At 47.4% G+C, this 20,049-nt stretch overlaps 1 protein-coding gene across 1 annotated transcript; it reads right to left on the bottom strand.

Moving 5' to 3' along the window:
• Positions 1 to 13,978: 13,978 nt before the first annotated feature.
• On the bottom strand, positions 13,979 to 19,127 carry LOC131267147 (E3 ubiquitin-protein ligase Topors-like). The gene is made up of 4 exons (XM_058269926.1): positions 18,453 to 19,127; positions 17,945 to 18,351; positions 14,761 to 17,865; positions 13,979 to 14,696 (listed from the first exon to the last, which is right to left on the bottom strand). The coding sequence occupies exons 1-3, from the start codon at positions 18,693 to 18,695 to the stop codon at positions 14,829 to 14,831; spliced, it is 3,687 nt and encodes a 1,228-aa protein (XP_058125909.1). The 5' UTR covers positions 18,696 to 19,127; the 3' UTR covers positions 13,979 to 14,696; positions 14,761 to 14,828.
• Positions 19,128 to 20,049: the final 922 nt, after the last annotated feature.

Genomic DNA, 20,049 nt, shown 5'->3' with positions numbered 1-20,049 from the left:
CCAACAAGGTAAACAGACATGAAAAGCTGTGTGACCCAACCTCTAGTTCTAGTAATCTTGGTGATAAGATCGTAAGGTTCAAGTTGCCCTGGGTGTTATTTATCAGGTGTTTTATTCATTCGATAACCATAAAACGTGTGGATAATTATATTTGAATCGTAGACCTATTTATCCTACTTGTTGGTATGAAATCGTACGCCATTTTCATTTGAGGATATTTTAAACGCACACAAACTTCCCTAAAATTTTTTATTTTAATCTTCAAATATCAGAATAGCACTCCACTGTGCAACATCTGCATTTTTCAATAGGTTCTTCTTTCAGCGCGATAACAAAATACCCTTAAGCGGTACTGACACTCCAGTACTGCACCGGTTTACATACCATCCCCTCCCAGGGGGCGGTTTTAACTTCAGCGCAACGCCAACGCCGAGCTCGCACTTCTTTCTCCTCATGTTTATTCATGACAATCCTGCACAACGCAGCGCTGGAATGGCAAATGAGGCGACGGTGACTGTAGATAGAACCGCCACTGCCGATGCCCCTTTGGCCACGGTGGACAGTACCGATTTCGCAGTGACCGAGTCTGGAATTCTCTCTCCCTCCCCTTCAGGGCGACCTTCTTCCCGGAAGCGTTGGGCTCTGACATTCGGCGAGGCAGTATGTTTTATTTTTTGCTTTTCATTAATGTTACTACAATCGCCCGCAACATTGCGATGTTGACCACGACCACGACCTATAGGGTCGCGTTCCGATGTGCGACAGAAGAACCGCGCGTACGACTAGAACATCTTAAACAGCGCTTGGCCCTGATACACCGCATTCCCAAGGGAAGGATCACTTTGAAATATTTTAAGAAAAAGAAAAACAATTATACCAAAGTCGTATGAAGTTTAGCTGAGTGTGGTTTGTTTTTTCAATATCAAATAAAATAATTCGTTAGTTCATCTAGGAGACAAAACACGAAGTAATGGAACAAGTAAGTTAAAATACATGCAAGTTTTTCCATTTGGCGGATCCTGAAGCCTATCTTAATTTGGATACTCTACGTATAGAAGAGGAAGAGATAATTACGATTACTTTACTGTTTCCCTCAATTTTGTCCATATAACTACAAGAGAATATTGCGTAGCTCTTCATTATCCATGATTTGATTTTATGCTGAACTAAGACCTACAACTATTTTGTTATTATTGCCAAAGTCAGCTGATGACCTCAGCTATTGAAAGAATTAAAACTGACATCATCATTATAACAACTAGCGCGTTTGCTTTGCTTCTAAGCCATCGAACACAAAACAGGATGACGAGAGTTTTCTCTTGTTCAGAACTTCAAGTTTCCATTCTTAAGGTTTCATTTCACGGCCATCGTCCCAAATCGTAAACTCTAGCCATAGCAACTTCAAGCGCTGCCCGACCTTACCTTGGTACCTCCCATTGATCACCCATCGATCAGTCAATCAATCAGTCAGGCGCTCGCGGGACATCCTTGATTCCCTTTGACCCTTTAGCGCATTGGTACATAAAACTTCTCGTTATCGCCAAGGTGAAACATGGAGGAGGAACGCATAAAAGTAGGCTTATGAGCTCACAAATTCGTCCGAGAACGAAGCGATGTGTCCTTCACCGGACCCTCGATTCGCACGATCCGACACACAGGTGCACTCGGAGGGGTGAATCATAAATCATGACCGGGCAACAAAACCTGGACGGAACAGAACATTCCTGGTCGATCATCGGATGATCCGTTCCTGCACATCCGAGATCACCATTTTTGCGAGTTTCGACGAGCCCGAGAAACGGATCCTCACCGGAGAACGTGCTGAACGTGGTGAGTGGCAAGACCGAAGGGGATGGCGTCATCGGTGTTGGTCATTAAAAATGATACTAAAAATTAATCAGCCGCCTCACGCCGGGATCCCTTGCTACGGTGAGGTATGATCACGAACCCATGACGCTCGTGTGCGGTACATCCCATGACCGTATGTCCTGACCACATATGACATGATAGGAATCAGTCCTCACCTCACGATGAGAATAAACAAAGTGAGTCATACAGCCCAACTGCCTGACATTGGGTTCAAGGACTTTCGCAACCTTCCTCAATCATCACCTCGACGGAACGCAACCGTTTACTCGCGTACCATTGTGCGCAGATTATCAAAATAACTTCACCGAAGGTTCAATTAGTGCGCACGGTGTTCCTGTTCTGACAGTTCACCGGTGGGCAAAAGTAGGGAAGCGTAATGGTAACGGGGACTAAATGGGATTTCACACCGAGCGGTCGAGTGGTCTGGAGTTACCCTGGAGACGGCTCCAGAACGGTCCATCAACAGTGAGAAACTAAAGTGGAAGCAAGCCTCGCGTGCAATTTCTCGAGCCCGAAAAGGGAACCGGTGGTAATAGTAATAACAATCATTATCATTGATTTCGCTCAATTACTGATCGTGTTTACTTACTCGTCAACCGGCTCGTTGTCCTGCGGACGGTCGCGGGTGTTGAGACATCGGCTCGGCTTTACCCCTTCGAACGATCATCAACACCAGTGCGTAAATGTGTGTCCGGTAGGGATTGCGTTTGCGGCCTAAGTATAGGTGTAAGCGAACCATCGCGGTAAACCATTGATTATTACTATCGATACATCCGGCAGATCGTCGTCAGCAGGACCGGTCTCGACTGAGCCAAGTGCCACCAAAGTGTTTATATCGCGGGCCCGGAGTTGAGTGTCGACAGCTTCCGAACACGACCCTTAACAGCCGAGCCTTCGATAATGATATAATTTATCAATTTTCGATTATTGCCGGCCCGGTTTCGAACCTGTGCGACGATGATCTTGGAACCCGGGGTTTCGTTCGGGTTTTTTGGACGATCCCTTTTTTTCACTTGTCAGATGCTTTTGTGTGTCCTTGAATTCTAAGATTAAATAGCATGACTCTCACGGGATCCCCGGGAGGGACTCCGGGTCCGGTCAGAACAGGGCATTGCGAACCTTAAATTGAAGATGATTTCAACTCTCGCCGGCGCACTCGCTGGCAAAAAAAGGGTCTAATTGATTCATGGCCAAATTTGGGTGGTGCGGCCATGAAATCCGCAAATCGGTTTTGCTGCGTCGGCACGCAATGGGCAAGCAAGGGGCTCGAAATGCGGAAATGGTCGCTCAAATTACCGACATAAACATACGAACCGGTGGTAATTTCGAGCCGGGTCGTCAGCCCGGGGGCACCCCGGTCAAGGCAACGGACATTAGCTAAGATTTCATCCCGTTTCAGCCGAATGGAGCGGGGGAAAAAAGCAGAAGCCTAGTCTTTCAATCCATCACGAAGCTGCGTTGGTTCGTCGGTTCGTTTTTCGACATTAAAATGGGAGCAACGAAGCCCTGGGAGATGGGCAGGAGTGTCAGGGACGACGCAAGACCGTTTTATTTTATGGCCCATTAGGACGAGCCAGCGCAGTCGGGTTTCGGTTTTGCAGCACGAATCGTCCTACGAATGCTGCTGCATCGGCGCGCTTGCATCGCGGAGTTCCATCCGCTTCGGTCGGGTGCGGTCCAAGGAGCGGCGATAATTAAAAGTGCCCCGGTGCAGTTAATCTACATCATTTGTCATCAATTATACGCGAATTCACCAGAAATCACCTCCATGCCCGCGGGTTAAATAGTCATGGGCCGAACCATCAAAATTTTTAACACAACCGTGCCGTTTCTTGAAGGAATGCAGTAAAAATGCACTTAGAGGGTCGTTTCATTCTTTTTTTAAATCATTTTATAAGGACACATCAAAAGGTTAGACATTTTTTACAATCAATCAAAACACAAATAATAGATTTGATCTTTTCTTGCAAAGATAAGAAAGTGAAATAAAAACATTTTTCTTTTTTCCCACGGTTTAGAAGACAATAACGCATTACTTAAGAAACTAAACGAAAACGATATGCTTTCGGGTTAGTATTGTAATGTACGGATATGTTTATAGCCCAGTGCATCAATGTCAGAGACAGTTCGGACCCGTAAGTCCGAAATCTCTCTAACAGCTCCTTTCAGATGAAAAGGGAACGATTAGAGTTAAACAAACTGATAAATAGGGTGAAAAAGCGGGAAAAAATTTACTCTGTTACAAGCACCGGGAATAATGAGTAAATTTTTTGTTTTGCTTCTTGCTAAACGATTCCTAAAAATCATAAAATATCGTAGTTAGTTATTTGTCTGGGTTACAAATTGTTGGGTGAAATTGTTGCAAATGTCTTAAAAAACATTAAAGTTTAGTTTGATGTAAATAGACGAATGTTTATGTAAACAGATGAACTAATCTTCTGCTTATACTTTTCTTGGCTTTGGCCTTCTTGGTATCTTGAGTGTTTTGAATAATTTTTAAATCGTTACGCTAAAGCTACGAATCCGTAATCTTAAAAATCATCGTGTTGTTGTAAAACAACGGATCTCGCAGCTTTGACTAGCTTTATAGCCCTGAACATATCTAAGATGCAGTCATTAGCGAATAAACTCAGCGTGTCTTTAAGGATTAGTAAACTTACCAACCAGCGTTTATGAGCTAACTTTATTCCTCAATCAAATTCACTGCCAAATACCACAATACCACGATGACTAACTTCAGTAAATGCGCACGATTCGAGCATTCATTCGACGTGCGTCGACGTGTCATAGACCTTTGAACGGTGCGGTGTTCCCTGTCTCGAGATCTACTCAAGATAGCACAGAAGACTAAGCGAACTAGGAAAGAGACATATGTGCATAAATACAGCGACAGCGGTGCTAAGAACGGCGGTGCTTGACTCCAACCACACACACACACACACACAAAAGAAGTGTGCTATCGATCGGCAACAACATTGTACTTAGCGGGGTGGCTTCGAGCAAGATCGATCAGTTGGTCAACCCCACCGCGCACGGTTCAAGTGGTGAGGCGGAACCCGGTGCCTCAAGTAGGTGCCGATGATTGAAGGACCGCTCGGCAAGCACCACTTGCTGTCCGCGTGGCGCACGTCAAGAACGGGCTGGATGGAAAAAACTCCCCGTTTCCTTCTTGCTCCCGGTCGGTTGGCGTTTTTCAACAGAGTATTTTTCCCCCTCACCGTCCGCCTTCGATGATTTGCGGAGCGGTAGTCGTTGAATGGTTTGAACCAATAAAAAAAAACAACATCGTACGACCATTCCCGACCAACTCCATCGGACACACCGTAGGCCTACCGCAAGAAAGGAAGAATGATGGTAAAAAAACGCCAACTTCGATCCCGCTGTGGAGTATGTTATTTGTTGCTACCATAAGACTCAAGCCCACCGCCCTCAACCCTCACCCAATGCCCTCTGGTGTCCGCAATTCCGCTTCACATTTCCACCCCGGAGACCAGACGCTGAGCGGCCCGCGAACGGATGGAGACGAGATTTATGCTGCCTCCGGTGAGACGGTCGGAAGAACAAAAAAAGGGGGCGTCCAGCGGCGAAGAGGTGCCGGACAAAAAGCATATGTCACAGAGTCGTACCGAGGCCGGCGGACCAGAGTGTCACTAGCACGTGTCCCTCCGCGCCGCCCGATGTACCACCCATAGGGCCCACCATAAGCATGCCAATAACGCGCATAGAAATAAATAAAGGGAACTGCGACTGTCCGAGCGGATTTTCGTTCGGCGATGGATTGCATTGTGCGATTTGCAAACAATATCGATCGGTTTGCTAGTGCTGGATAAATCGCGAAAAATGTGTGCAGAGATCGTTAGAGGGAGGGTTGGAAGGGTTTCAATCCACCCTCCAAAATGGCCGCCGAGCTTACGGCCCAACGCTTGGTTTATGCGGCACAGCATATGAAGCATAAAGTGGAGGGTTTTGGATTTGTTTTTCTCATGTAACATGTTTACATCACAGGGTGATGAAGATAAATTTCGTTTTGTCTAGTTTTAGTAGAATATTAAAAATATTCGGTTGAAAACGTTATCAAAACTTCTATACATCAAACTGATCGAAACATTAAGTTTAACGAAAAATTTATCAATTCTCCTGAACCACCCACTAAAGTTTGTGGAAAATCAGTAAACATTTTCCATGCAAGCCACATAAAAAGAACAACATTCACCTTGGACTGCGGCTCTAAGTTCCCCCCTTGGGTTCGCGTTCGGTTGTAGAATTCTGCAAATGATTGAACACTGAGTCACGGGCGTAGGATTAGTCATCGGAGTCGGCATGCCGGGCCAATGCAATGGCATGCCCCAAAAGTATGTTTGCCCCGCGGGAGAGAGCTTTGCAAGCGCCGGGGTCAAACTGGCAACAGATTGGCTATCAATTTTAACCACCTCCGAAGGTCATTCCGTAACCACCCACCCGGAGGGATTGGAATTGACGAAAACAGACATTGATCAAGCCGTAAATGCGCTGGAAGAACGATTTGTTTGATTGCGCAGGGTTTTCTGTTAGCTGGCAATCGGTTTGCAGTTTCGTAAGGTCATTTCTTTGACCCGTTGTTTTAAGCGGGGTGACCTATGTCGGCCAAGCGATATAAGTAGGTCTATCTGGCACCAGTAGCTACCAAAAAGTTCCATTTCGACACTGGACCTCAATAGGAACGTACCGAAACCGTGGGTTTTGTTGTTAACGATCCTCCTCCTGTTGGCCAACTCCGGCTCTTGACATGCTGCCTTGGTTGATTGGCAAGCGGATGGGGCAAGGGAAGCGGTGACCAAAATAATAATAATCATCGTCCTCCTACCCCATCGCGCAAAGTAACAACTGGAAGCCGACATCTTTCGCTCCCTGCAAACCACCCACCCTTGGCTGGAACCGGGGGAGGCTTTTCTCCCGAAGCGAAAGCAACGAGTAAAAGATCGTCACGCCGTGGTTATAACCGCGGGAAGGATTACAATAGAAAAACAAACTGACCGCACAAAACTGGCTCCTTCCACGCGGGAAGGGTGAAGAAAAGAAGCCCAAGCAAGTTACGCTATTGCACCACACCAAAGTTGGGCGGAAGAATGGAAAAAGATCGACTTTTCTCCACGACGAAGAGAAGCGTGACAAAACGGCGATGAATAGCGAAGAGCTGAGCACCCGTTGTTGTTGTTGATTCATCGCATCATACTGACTAGGATTTATCTTGCCTTACTCCGTTTGGGCAACTGAAGGGAACGGTGGAGTTAGTAGGTTGGTTTTTTGAGATATTTCAACATGATTTATCCTACATTTTAACCAATCAGAATGTGAATTTCAATTAAATGATTTGTTCATCGTATTTACAATATTTATGATATATTTTCTATTTTTACAAATGAAATTAATAAAAAAAGAACGTTTAGCCTTTGTTAATGGCTTTGCGTCAGCAAGATTCGATAATGTGTTTAGTTGCAGTTCGAGCATTGTTAAGCAGTGAACATATTTTAGTAAATAGTTTTAAAATTAAATTAAAACTTCCACAATATTATACCCTACAGTTTGATTGTAACAATTAAAAAAATCTCCAAATTGCGGTCGTGTTTTATAAAACTACGTAATTTTAGTCTTTTTCTTGTTTCACACAGCTTTTTCACGTTTTCATCGAAATAATACTCATAAAAAAATGTACTCGGAAACGGATTTGAATGCCATAATCAGTCGTGGATTCTTAGGAAACTTAAAAAAACATTTGTTTAGAAAAATAAATAAATAAAACAATCCACAGTAGCCTTAATTGAAAACCAAATCGGAAAGATTGGATAAGCGTGGGTTGACAATTATTTTGTAACCACAGTTTCGACTGTTACTGACCGTACGTTTTAATGCTCGCCATTCTACACGTAACAATAAAAACAATTATTTTAGCTCCCGTCTAACTCTAGGCCTCCCTTATGATGCTCTGTTTAATCTGCTTCTCGAGCAGACGCCTGCTTCGTTGATTGACTACGGAAGGTTTTCATTCTCGTTGTACTCTACCTAGCCGCCACTACACCAAACGGCCTGTATCCATCAACCGCGTTGCAGGCTCGTTACGTCACCAAAAAAAAAAGCGCGACAACTCTACGGACGAGCACGGACCTCAAGAAACCTCAACAAACGGTACCATTGGAACAACAGAAAGGGCTCAAAACACACTCCCGGTCTGGCTCCCTGCCCGTTGCGTTATCCACACTACGATCCCTGGTACGATCCGGTGTCCAAGTGCGCCAAACAAGTTCACGCCAGCGACGACACCAGCAAGGAGCTCACCCTTGTAAGGCGAGCGTTACCAATTGGAGACAAAAAAAAAGGCTATTTTCTCGCCTGATTTTGTTTCACTCCACATCCAGTCGGCATTCTCCCATGGGCCAGGCTCAGCAAAGAAGCTGAGGATCATTAGCGTGGTGCTCTTCGCGGGCGACGACGGTCCAATGACCGGCTCCAGAGGCTTCATGTGGTGTTATGGCGTGTTACCCTATCGCCGGACCGGACTGGTTCCACCGGAGATCCCAGATCGGGAGGCCTTGATCAACCTTGGAGGTTGGTTGAGAGCGAGAGACACGGGCTTCAAATCAATCAGGAGTAATCCAGTTACCCCCTATAAAACGTCGTAAAAGTTTATTTTTATTGCCGAAACTCATTAAAGTTACATGGCTCTTAATTACCGCCACTTGGTCGAGGTTCGTTCTATTCTTCCATCGGACATTGGATGCACTGAAAGGTAGGTTCCTTCCTACCAGAGGAACACAAACCTACTGCAATAGATAGCGGATTGCACCTTGAACCCGGTCCGTGTTCTAGCTTCCTTATACATCCCGAGACTATATATCTAGCTCTTGGTTGGAACTCGCTCGGTCATTAGCATACTTCCCAACGGTAAGCGCATCGGCCATTCCCTTACGGCTTCATTTCCCTTTTTCGGTACAGATTGTGCAACAATGTTGCACTAATATGTCCATACCCTCGGCCCCGGGGCTTCCTAGTGTCGCTAGGAGTGAGCACGATCCCCCGGGAACCCACCACCAGGGAACGTCAAGCCGGGTGTGGTCCGCCTTCCAGTGTGGTTACGGCGTTCCAAATAGGCTCACACGCGGAATCGTATAAGTATGTAATAAATTTCACACCCCCTCTCCCACCGCTTCGGCGTTGCCGATCTCCACCCTTTCGATTGTTTCAGGATTATATGACGCTCATTGAACTCTGGACGCCCATTTCGGATGGGGAGGTGAGGCATCAATGGGGCGTCCCTAAGCGGCTCAAGAAAGTAAGAAGGAACTAACTGATGGCATGAGAAGTTCATCGGGATCTCGGCAGCAGGAAAGAGCAGTTATAGCTGGTTGGGACCTTCTTTGCAGACGGGAACTAGGAATGGCAAAGAACGCTTGTTCGAAAACTAGTGTGTGTGTTTATGTGCGAGTGCGATATTAATCATCGTCAGCTTATGGAAACGGCAAGACAGCTACCGCGAGCAGTAGGAGACCCGGTGGAGACCCAGGCACCCGATTCGCCGGTGAGGAGAAGGATGGGATTTCGTCATAGGACGCCATTGACGGTGTGCTTTCGCCCGCATGAGTTTGCAATGAAAATCTGCTCGCAAGGAGCGGCCCCCCCGAAAAAGGGTGCGTACGACGTGATCGCGATCGCGTTCCTTATGGATCGGTGGTGGTTTCTTGCACACTCTCCGGTTGCGTAACAATAACGCGATCGCAATCTTTTGCCGTGCGCAAACGTTTAGGAGACACTCGCGTGGGGAATAGAGTGACAGCAGCGGCATCAGTGACAGCGGAAGAGTCCGTAGGTGAGGTCAATTATTATTCCAAATTTGTCACTGCGTTGTAGGAAAATCACAACCGAGCAGCATACATTTCAACTCCGTTCTGAACCTTTCGAAAATCTGCTGGAGTGTGTTTCAAATGGCGAGGGAAAGAGAGATATGGGATCTCCAACGACGCAACCGTTAATCCCAAGCGATAAATGTCGAAGTGTTTCACCGAACGGTGAAATGAAGACATTTTCCACGCTGCATCACGATCGCTCGACCGATCGGTAGCTTCCCTCTGCGGTGGTCGATGCATTTCACCACTTCTACAGCAGGGTAAGGCTTCTGGTATTTTCATTCTGATGCCCTTTCTCCCTTCCCACAGTGCACGGTACCGACGATTGACACACTATCCCTTTTTGGGCGATGAAGACGGCGTGGATGGTAAATTTTGCGAATCGCGATGCCGCAAATCTTCCCGCACCACGAACACCAGCTGGTGGAGGGAATGGCCATGAATGAGGTTAAACGGACGGGGATTTGAAAGTAGCTGAAGAAAACGAGGAATCGCTTGGGGAGCCTCACTCAGGACAATGGGGATTCTGTTACATCCACGGCCAGTTAGTTACGCAATCTAAACCAACGAAAGGCGCGTCGAAATGCTTCAAATTGCGTTGAAAAAAAGCACCACCGAACAGAAGGGATTGAAGAATGTTTCAAATTAATGCCTAAACGCTGATTAGGCTGATCGTTTGCCCGAGCGCCGCTTTTGGAAGAAAGGCGCACGAACTTCTTTTTGGTGCCGATCGGCACATTGAGGTTGCACTTTTTGAAGCAATCGATACGGATCGAACAACATCATCTTGCCGAACTGGCCTATATCGGAGGATATCCAAACAGGTTGATAGGTTCTCCAGCATCTTCTCGTTTATATTTAAGATTGGTTTCGAATGGGAAAAGATCTTGATAATGCTGACGTTGTGCATCATATTTTTTCTTTGCCTTATACTCACATTTTTCATTGAAAATATAATGTTTTGTATTCAAAGCAATTTTAAGATTTTTGACAAAAAGCGAATCGTTTTTCCTTCGTTAACCAAGGAACGTTTCATTTCGTTATTGAAACATATAAGACTACATTTTTTAAATGACTGAGAAAATATAAGAACAGTTGATGCTAAATGTTTCTACCAACTAACAAGTAATATTCATAGATAAAGCCAGTTTAGAAGTTAAGCAGTTGTGTTGCTTACAGCATAATCTACTAAAATTATCACGTCGATAGATTTGTCGAATAGGATATTTTACAGATTGTTCAAGAGATCTATCTATCTGAAAATATTAAAAGTTAAACGTCAACTGTAATTTGTATTCCAAGAGGTAAAAACAAAACTTTCCTTAAGAGAGACTGTTTCGCGTTTAGTTTTTAAAGTGAACCATTCTCCTTTTAGTTAGAAAGCTTTTACCTTTCTTCTCTTCGCAACAATTCTCACACTCCACGGCTGTGCCGGCTGACGTTGAGGTTGTAAATCCTGTGACCATAACAAAAATCATAATCAATTGCAATTCGTTCCGCGCGGAACATCGTGCAATTATCATCGCCATAAACTCGGTGGAGTAAATTTTCCCAACAACAACAACAGATCCTTCCCCTGTTGAGCTTCACGAGAAGTTTTATGTATCGCACCGGTAAAATCAATGGCTAGAGAATCGTGCACCAGATGCTCACGGAAAACAGGGTGTCCCAAAGCCTGCCAGAATGCTCCCCCCCGTGCCTTCCCTTCCGCGACCAGCTCGGTAGGAGCGCGAGATTAAATCTACCCGGCAAAACACGAATCATATTCACGATACTTTCGCGACACGGAAACCCCACCCCGCTCTCTCTCTCTCTCTCAGTATATGTCCCTCGGGCCCTGGGCAGGCGATTGTGAGGAAAAGCGCCCACAACTGCGCCGCTGGGTTTTGCAGCAGGGAAAAGGTGACGGGAACAACGTGACAGTAATGTGTCGTCGTGTGCAGGTCGTACTAATAAAAATTGATTTTTATGCAACGCCTTTTTTCCGCCTCCGACTGTGTCTTGTGAGGGGTGAAGGGCCGGGATAAAGGAAGGAGAAAGGTGCACCACCCCCCGCTGCTTAGTGTGACATCTCTTGAAGACACACACACACATACACACATACACCAGCCCAAGGAAAGCATTACGAACCTTTTCCTTTCTTCCCATGATCCCGTTAGCTTGACGCAACCCGTTTGGGAAACCGAAGGAGTCGTCCCAGGCAATTCGATTCGGCAAAGGAACAGGCGAAAAGCTGTGCCCTCCGTAGCAAAAGATCTTTCCCCCACTGGGTGGACCGGAATGGGAGCTCCCAGGAAAAGACAGCTTTCATGTAGTGAGGAAACGAAATCAAATAAAACAAACGGAACGAAGGATGGTGGCTGGAAAGGATTGGAATGGAACGAAAACATTGTCACGATTGTCACGCGCCGTTTGGAAGTGCGAAGGCGTTGTTCGATTTGATTGATACGTTGGTGGTTGTGGCCGTGGGCATCGCAGACAACCGGTAGGTTCCTGCGCGTTTTTAATGGGATTCCGTTTCACGCTAACCTTTTGCGGGAAAATCCTTCGGTTGCCTGGCATGGTGCTGACTGGCTAATGGGACACTTTCCTTCCGCAAATGGTTGCGAGAAGTTGAGCGATGGAAGGCAACTGTACGGTGGCGCTACCGAACCGAGTGTGGGAGTTGAAAAATGCTAAACACACAAACTTCCAGCAACCTCCATCGCTCGAAAGAGTTCATTCCACTGCCTCCAACCCGACCAGCGAGCCGTAAAGATAATGGCATCATATTCTCGCGTGTGCGTTTGCTGTATCTAACACCACACACCGAACCCACATGCAGGGCTCGAGTTAAAAAGGCGGCCCGGGAAAACAATGGCAGTAATGATCAGCTGAAGGCGCACGCCGCCGCAGCCGGAAGAGGAATTGATAATTTACGTACCGGAGGGGGGGCAAGCAGACGCATAAAGCATAAAACCTTCACGAGCAACAAGTACTTTGGGGGGGGGAGGGTGGAGAAACCACCCCGTCGCATGCACGGGGAATGCACCCAAGCACCCAAGAAGAAGTTCGGATCGGGTGGAAGCATAATTATCGTCCCCCGCACCAACCATCCGAAAGCCGTACTCTTGAGATCGGAGCTTTTCTCCGCTCGAACGGGAGTTTACATTTTTTTTTCTCACACATTCACAAGTTGAAGGTCGGACAAATGGGCACGTACCCTGGCAGGTGAAGTTTTCCACGCGCTACACCTGGAAATCGTACTTGGCTGCGTGTAAACTCCAACATGTGGCTGCCGGGGGGGAAATACGAGGCGAGAAAATGTAACCTTCAAAGAAGCAAAAAAACACAACCGTCAACACCTGTTACAATCCGGATAAGGCAATGGGCCGAACTAATGGCTCAAATCCGTATCACTGTATTCAATTATTCCATTATTTGAAAGCTTTCAACAAATAAACCTTATCTGACCATACTATTCAAGAAAACTCCTTGGTCGTGCTCGGGAGGAAGATCATCAGCTCGTAATATATTCTTCTACTCTTCTACTGAACGATAGATAAGAGGTTGTAGGCCCAAAAAAGATGAAAATAAGCAAACCCACGACCAAAACACCAGAATACAATCTACTCCCGGTTATAAAGAAGCTTTTTTTAACAATTAGGAATGAATACTGATCCTGCCAGGGATGCTTAGGAGCAAATCCGTTTGGATTCAATATTTCCTGTCAAAATTATAGGGTAGATTTCTTGACGTTGGCAGCCTTTCTTAAGCTTCTTTAGCTTCTTAGAGTCGATCTGTAGCTGTAGCTAAAACTCATGCCCAAATGGAAAGCTAAATTACAGCTCAAGCTTGAGTCCAATCACTTACCCTACACAGGATTCGTTCGGATGTAGAGCCTGAGAAAGCACGAATAGCCTGAAAGAATTAAGAAAAATAAGTTATTAATCGAAATTATGACTGTGCCGAAAATGCAGCACCCCGCACGTACGTAAGGTACATTACCGTTCACTGCGACAGTGCTTCTAAGGCATTGCCCTTTCGCGTTCCGAGTTGAGAGCCTTGATATCCATCTCGTGTATCATAAGGCACTTGACACACTTCAGGTCTCTGATGAACGAGTAGAAAGACACTGGTCCTTACTTCCATATTCTTTCCAGTATTAATCGTCCTAGTTTCAAACGCTCGGTTTTATCAATCAATACCGTTTATTACTTTAAAACTGGAATTTTGAACGAAAAGAAATAATATGCAATCAACCGATTAGGGGCAAAAATATATTAATAATCATTTCACGACATTACACAGTTGCAATGCACACAAACCAGAATGTTTGGCGCGAACGGACCGTACCGGTATTCGGTACGGAATTAATTCTTTTCCCCTAGCCCTTCCTGCCATCTTCAAGAGCGCCTGTCGTTTTTTTTGTCGGTAGAATTTTCATTTGTTACGGAAAATTGTTCGTTTGGATATTTTTTTTTCTTTTTTTTAACTTTTTCTCAATTGATCGTTTTTTACTCTTACATATGTATAGTCAGAAATAAAATCTAGTTTACCGGACAAGTCTTAATACTACATAAACGGTTATATGTACAGTTTGATTTGCTTAGTCCATTCTGATGTACACCGGGGGCAAGAGGGTATCGAACCCAACGGATAGTGGGTATACAGCAATAGCTACAAACGAAGTGTACCTTGGGAGCTGCTGCCAGTTATTACGAGCCCACCTGACGACGGCCATTGCCCAAGCGGTCCAAAGTGGATTGTTGTGACAGAAGGGAAAGGGATGCGAAAAAAAAGTATGCAAAAATTTGCCATCCTTTGTGACAGCTTTCGAATTTAATTTAAAAAATCTCGAGCCCAATTCCTGGTACTATTACTTCTAAGACATGCTATTATTACTATTCCTTATATACAAATACGGTATTGGGCATGCTCTTTCCTGTGCATTGGGGCATTGGAAGTAACCTGTAAAGAAAATCATTTCATCAGAATGTTCTGTCGGAAGGAAACCCACTCAAAGTATACGTACATCGTGCGTGTGCGCTCGCTTGGGGTCATTTACTACCAATCGATAAAATCGATTACGCGCAACAAGTCTCACAGCTCCACCTCGGCTCCGACCGTCTCAGTGCCAGCACTGGCCTCTGGTATCGCTTCCAACACGCACCCATCGGGCAGTGCGTCGGACGCTGCGGGCGTCTCCTCGATGGCCGAAACCTCTTCCGTTGCCATAATGTCGTCTATCGTTCCATCGATCGTACCGATATCGACGACGGACGAGGGCAGGGGCGATTCGCTGTCTATCGTACCGACCACATCGAGCAGCTCGACGGGGGACGCCGGCCGGGTCGGGACGGCCAGCGAAAGTGTGGGCGAGGTAGAAAACGATGCCGTCGATGGTGGGAACGAAACCGAAGAAAACGGTGAGGCGCCAGCCGACGACAGCCGGTCCTCGGCGATGGCCGTCGCTAGTGGTGGCTCGTGCGAACTCGAGGCACCGTCGTGAACATGCGTCGTCGCCTCACCCGTTCCCAGTTCCCAGCTGACCTCCGGTACGAAGAGGGATTCGGAAGCGATGGAATTGCTTTCCTCTTCCATCAAAATCCCACCGCCGTCGTCCAGTGGAAACGGTTGTTGGTGGTCGTCTTCGGTTGATTGTTGCGTTTGGAGAGTTTCCTCTGGGCCATCTGTGGGATGCTGCTCTGCTTGTACCGCCGACATCATCGGATTGCGTTCCGGTGCGCTTGCGGAGGGAACGATATCCAAGGGGAGCTTTAAAATGTCCCAAACACGCTCGTCCAGTTCGGCCGTTTCTGAGCCCGAATCGGACGCGGGCGAGGAGAGCTGCAGTAACGTTGCGGCCGTTTCCTGCCGTCTGTCGGTGGCCTCATCCACCGATTGGGCAACGGGAAGTGGAAGTCCTGAGGTGGAAGGTTCTGGATTGAGTGTGGCTTCCACCGTCGCGGGTATCCGGATGGAGATTTTCACATCGACCGGTACGGTGGAAGATGTTCGCTGCGTTGGTTCCTCCTCAAACCCCACCGTCGTCGTCGTCGTTGTCATCGTCGTCGTCGTCGTCGTTGTGGTTGTCGTTGCCGTGTTTGGTTTCCGGTTGTAATGGCAACGCTTTATGATGACACTCTTTAGACGGCGTGTCCTATTGTCCGCTTCCTCGGTCGGGGAACAGGAAGGGCGCGTTTCGACGAAATAGTGATCACGTGCCGCTCGTCGCTGTGTCTCCACCACCGGGGACGCTTGGTGGACTTCCGCTTCCATCTTTGCACTACGCTTTGTCCGTTTGCCGCCTCGAGTTCGAGTGTCGGAAGTTTTGGCCTTCGTTTTCCTGCGCTTCGTGCCTTTGGAACTAGCTTTTGTGCTGGCTTTGCTGTTGCCAGTCACCGGGGTACGGGGCGGCTGCTGTGACCTATTGCGACGGTTCGATTTCACACCCACGTCCGGTGCGACATCCTTGGGAAGTTTAGCGCTTGCTCCGGTCGGCTGTTTGCTTTTTCGAGCCTTCTTAGACTTTGCCCCCTTCGCCGCGGCCTTTGGGTTGCTACTCGTTTGACGCTTTCTGCGTTTCGCTGGTTTTACAGCCTCCGAGGGCAGACTGCTGTTGGTGCTACTGCTGCTGCTGGTGCTGGAGCTGCTGCTGCTACTGCTGTTAGTAGAGCTGGTACTGCTGCTTCTACTGGAACTACTATTAGTGCTGCTACTGCTGCTACTACTGCTGCTGCTTCTGGAGCTGCTACTGGTAGCACTACTACCACTGGCAATGCTACTGTCGCTACTGACATCCTTTGCTCGATCGCGCAGTTCCTTCTTTCCCCTTTGCTTGGGCGGAGCGGCCACTCTTTTGACGAGCCGTTTCCGCTTTCTCCCGCGCGAAGGTTGCTGATGGACGCTCCTAAATCGGAACTCCTCGTGCGATGAGCTCGCCGAGCTACTCTCAGACGAGCCTTTGTAAGCCGACCCCAACACTCCCTCTCCATCGCTGTCGTCGTCCGTATCGCTCGCCTCATAGATGCTCTTCATTCCGATGCCGCCTGCGTAACGATTGAGCGATGGCATAGCGTAGTGTCTCGGCCGCAGTCCAACCGTCGTGCCGCTTCCGCTCGCACCACTTCCCCCGCTCATTCCACCGCAGTACCCCGAGCTGGTCGATGCACCCTGGTTGTACTCGAGGCACCCGGTCGATGTTTCCTTCTTCAGCGCATCCTGTTGGCTCGTTTGCGATGCAGTACCAGCAGCACCTGCAGCTCCGCCTTCCGCCGAGGAAACTTTCGGTGCCGGAATGGTACTGGCTTCGTCCACGAACACCACGTCACTGTCGCTGGCCGACTCGAGATCAACCACGTGATCGGGCGTACGCAGGTGAGGCGGTTTTTGTTCCCGCACGAACTGACACTCGTCGGAGTCGCTGGACGAGAGCTCGATGTTGTCGCCGTCGCGCAGCGTGTACGTTCCGGGACGGTGCATCAGTGTGGGCGCGGTTTGAGCTGTTGGTGGCGGCGCATCATCGTTTACTTCGATCACCTGCGCCGTTTGGGTGCCAGTCGTTGCCAGCGGGACCGTCCCATCCGAAGCGCCAGCCGAAGCGCCCGACTCACGCAACGTTCCGGTCATGATGACCGTTTGAACGGACGAACGTGCTTCGATGTGGAACTGTGTGCGTCCGACGCGTCGGCTGCTGACGCTACCTTGTGACCCGTTGCTATGGCTGGTGCTGTGGTTGCTGTTGTTGTTGCTACTGCTACCGGCGGAGGCAGGAGCAGGCCCTGGAGGCGATGGTAGGTAGACTATCTCGTCATCGTCTGGTTCCGAGGACGAGATGACGACGTTCCGTGGACTCGTCGGTAGGCTGAGCCGAACGCTGAACGGGGGATCATACTGGACGCACCGATCGTAACCGATCATGTCGAAAGGCGAGCGGGCAAAGTTTACCAGCTCGTGCTGGAAGTGTGCCCGGTACTGGAGCGGTAAGATGTGGTTCAACCCGTCCAGAAAGCTCTGCGACTCGACATCGGTTTCCTGCATCATCGTGATCACGTGTATCCCGGACCGAGGTACGCTTATCGCAAACAGCTCCCGGTCGGCCCACGGCAGTATGCGGTTAAGTTGTGCCGAATTGTTCCTTAAAAGAAAAGCGATATACGTTGAATGGGGGGTCTTGCATTTCGTTGTTGCTATTAAATGCTATTTGCTTGACTTACTGATAATAGCTAGCCGATGTATCGCGGAAGCAGCCGTTGATGTCGGGCAGGGGACGAGCGAAAAGTCGCTGCACGTAAATGAACCGCCTCCATTCGATGGTATTGAGACGCGACGGGATCGGCTGGTTGCCGAACTCACGGACAAATCGCTGCACGTCGTTGGACTGATGCATAAATAGCTCCTGCAGCAGCTCGCTCTGGCTCGGCCGCATACGAATCGACGTGCTGTAAAGGAAGCGGTGAGGAGCTCGCTCGGTGAGGAGAAAGTTCAGCTGCTGCTGGTAGATTTCGTGGCGCTGCTCGTCCGTCGGGCGGGGCACCGGAGTTATAAGCGGCTGGCTGTCCACACGGTTGCGGTAGGCGATCTCGATGAACGACTGCTTGCACAGCGGACACTCCGGTTTGACCTAAAAGATGAAGCGTATCGAACGGAGCCAATGAATTGAGCTTGCGAGCGCGGGCGGGCGGGTGGGCCCCCGGGGATGGCAGACAGTCATGGATGACACACCTTGCTCCACTCCCACAAACACTGGAAGCAAAATCGGTGACTACAGGAATTGGTGTACGACGGCTGGCGACACTTGCCCAGGCAGATGGCGCACTTGGGCGGCGGTGAACGGCGACCATCCGCCGACTCGTCCGGATCTTCCGAGGATGAGCTGTACGTGATCTCGTGACGCGCTGGCGGTGTGCTCGAGACGGGAAGTATTTCCGGTGTCGGAGGGCAATCGACTACGCCGAGCTCCTCCATCGTGGGAAGCTGTTTGTTTTCGTTAACGGCAACAGATTTTTCACCCACTTTTCTTACGCCACTAAACTAATACCCCCTACGGTAGGTGCAGTTGGAATGCTCCGTAATCACACTGTTCCCACACAATATCTAAATACTACGCTCATTCAATCACTGCTTGTTCTAGTTCAAGCCGAGCAAGTTATCTTTTGGTCTTTGGTGCGGCACAGGATCGTTTTTAGCCGAGGAACCTTCACAACACAGGGAAACATTTGGTCATCCCATTACCACACTTTACGCCATTATGAGTGAAACGTAAATCATCTCGGGAAAGAGGAATCTGACTAACGAAAAGCAATTGCACGTTATACACACACGGTACACTTTTTGTTCGCTTTTTTAGAACTGTTGGGGAAACGTTTTCAAGCACCAACGCCACAAAAAGAAGTGAATTTCATTGAACTGTCGAACTTCCACTATCGATTCCAATGAAATCCATCAGGACGATCAAAACAGCCTTCTGCGCGAACCTGACGTTTATCGAGGCGACGGTGAACTATCTCAAACCAGTTTCTGCTAAAAAAACAGGTTGCTTTTGGTAGGGATTTCACAACATTCCTCTAAAACAGATCATTGTTTGGTGAACAATAGTCAACCTATATAAAAATAAAATGCTTTTACCATAAAAATTCTAGAAAAATCAACTCTTCGCTCGGTAATAGCAGATTGAACCTGCAATGATAAATGTGTTGTTCCCTTTGCGCTTCAAGCCACATATTGTAAACAATACCGTTCGTAAAACCAGCTGTCAAATGAGGTATATAGTGTAGAAAGGTAAGTTCATGGCCACATTGACATTACCTTTCGACAATCAAAAGCATCGAGGAATAACTTCGATAAACAATTTATACGCGCTTACATTGGCATCGATTGTTATCATTTCATTCGTTTAGTAATGGAAACAGAGAGAATAGGGTTAAAAATCAGCTCTTCATTATTATCATCTTGGTTTAACAAACGATATACAAACAATGTTCAAGTTTTATATTTCTTCCATTCTATAAAAAATATCTTCTATTCCACAAATTCTGGTTTGACGATAGTGTTCGTAAAAACATTAGCTTACAAAAGGGCTTAAAATCGTTTTTCGCGTAACTTTGTCTCTAGAAGTTACTTATTTACGTACGAGACTTCAATAACCTTAATATTTTCGGTAAATCGGTTCGTTCAAATTTTGTGAAAATTGGCCGCACTGCTCGCAAGTTGTAGTACAATCAGATTTGTATTGAATTGTGGATTGTTTTGATCGGGCTCGCCGGGTGTTTTGAAAATTTTTGGAATATTTATGAAAAATAAAGTGAATATCAAATTAAAT

The sequence above is a fragment of the Anopheles coustani genome, chromosome 2, assembly GCF_943734705.1.
Source record: "Anopheles coustani chromosome 2, idAnoCousDA_361_x.2, whole genome shotgun sequence".
Classification (NCBI taxonomy): Eukaryota; Metazoa; Arthropoda; class Insecta; order Diptera; family Culicidae; genus Anopheles; species Anopheles coustani.
The sequence above is the reverse complement of the archived record's forward strand: the minus strand, read 5'-3'. Positions and strand labels throughout refer to the sequence as shown.

Coding starts and splice junctions, on each gene's coding strand:
- LOC131267147 (XM_058269926.1), bottom strand. CDS start 18,695: ATGGAGGAGCTCGGCGTAGTCGATTGCCCTCCGACACCGGAAATACTT. Junction 18,352..18,452: donor GTTTGTGGGAGTGGAGCAAG/GTGTGTCATCCA, acceptor TTCATCTTTTAG/GTCAAACCGGAGTGTCCGCT. Junction 17,866..17,944: donor ACATCGGCTAGCTATTATCA/GTAAGTCAAGCA, acceptor TTTTCTTTTAAG/GAACAATTCGGCACAACTTA.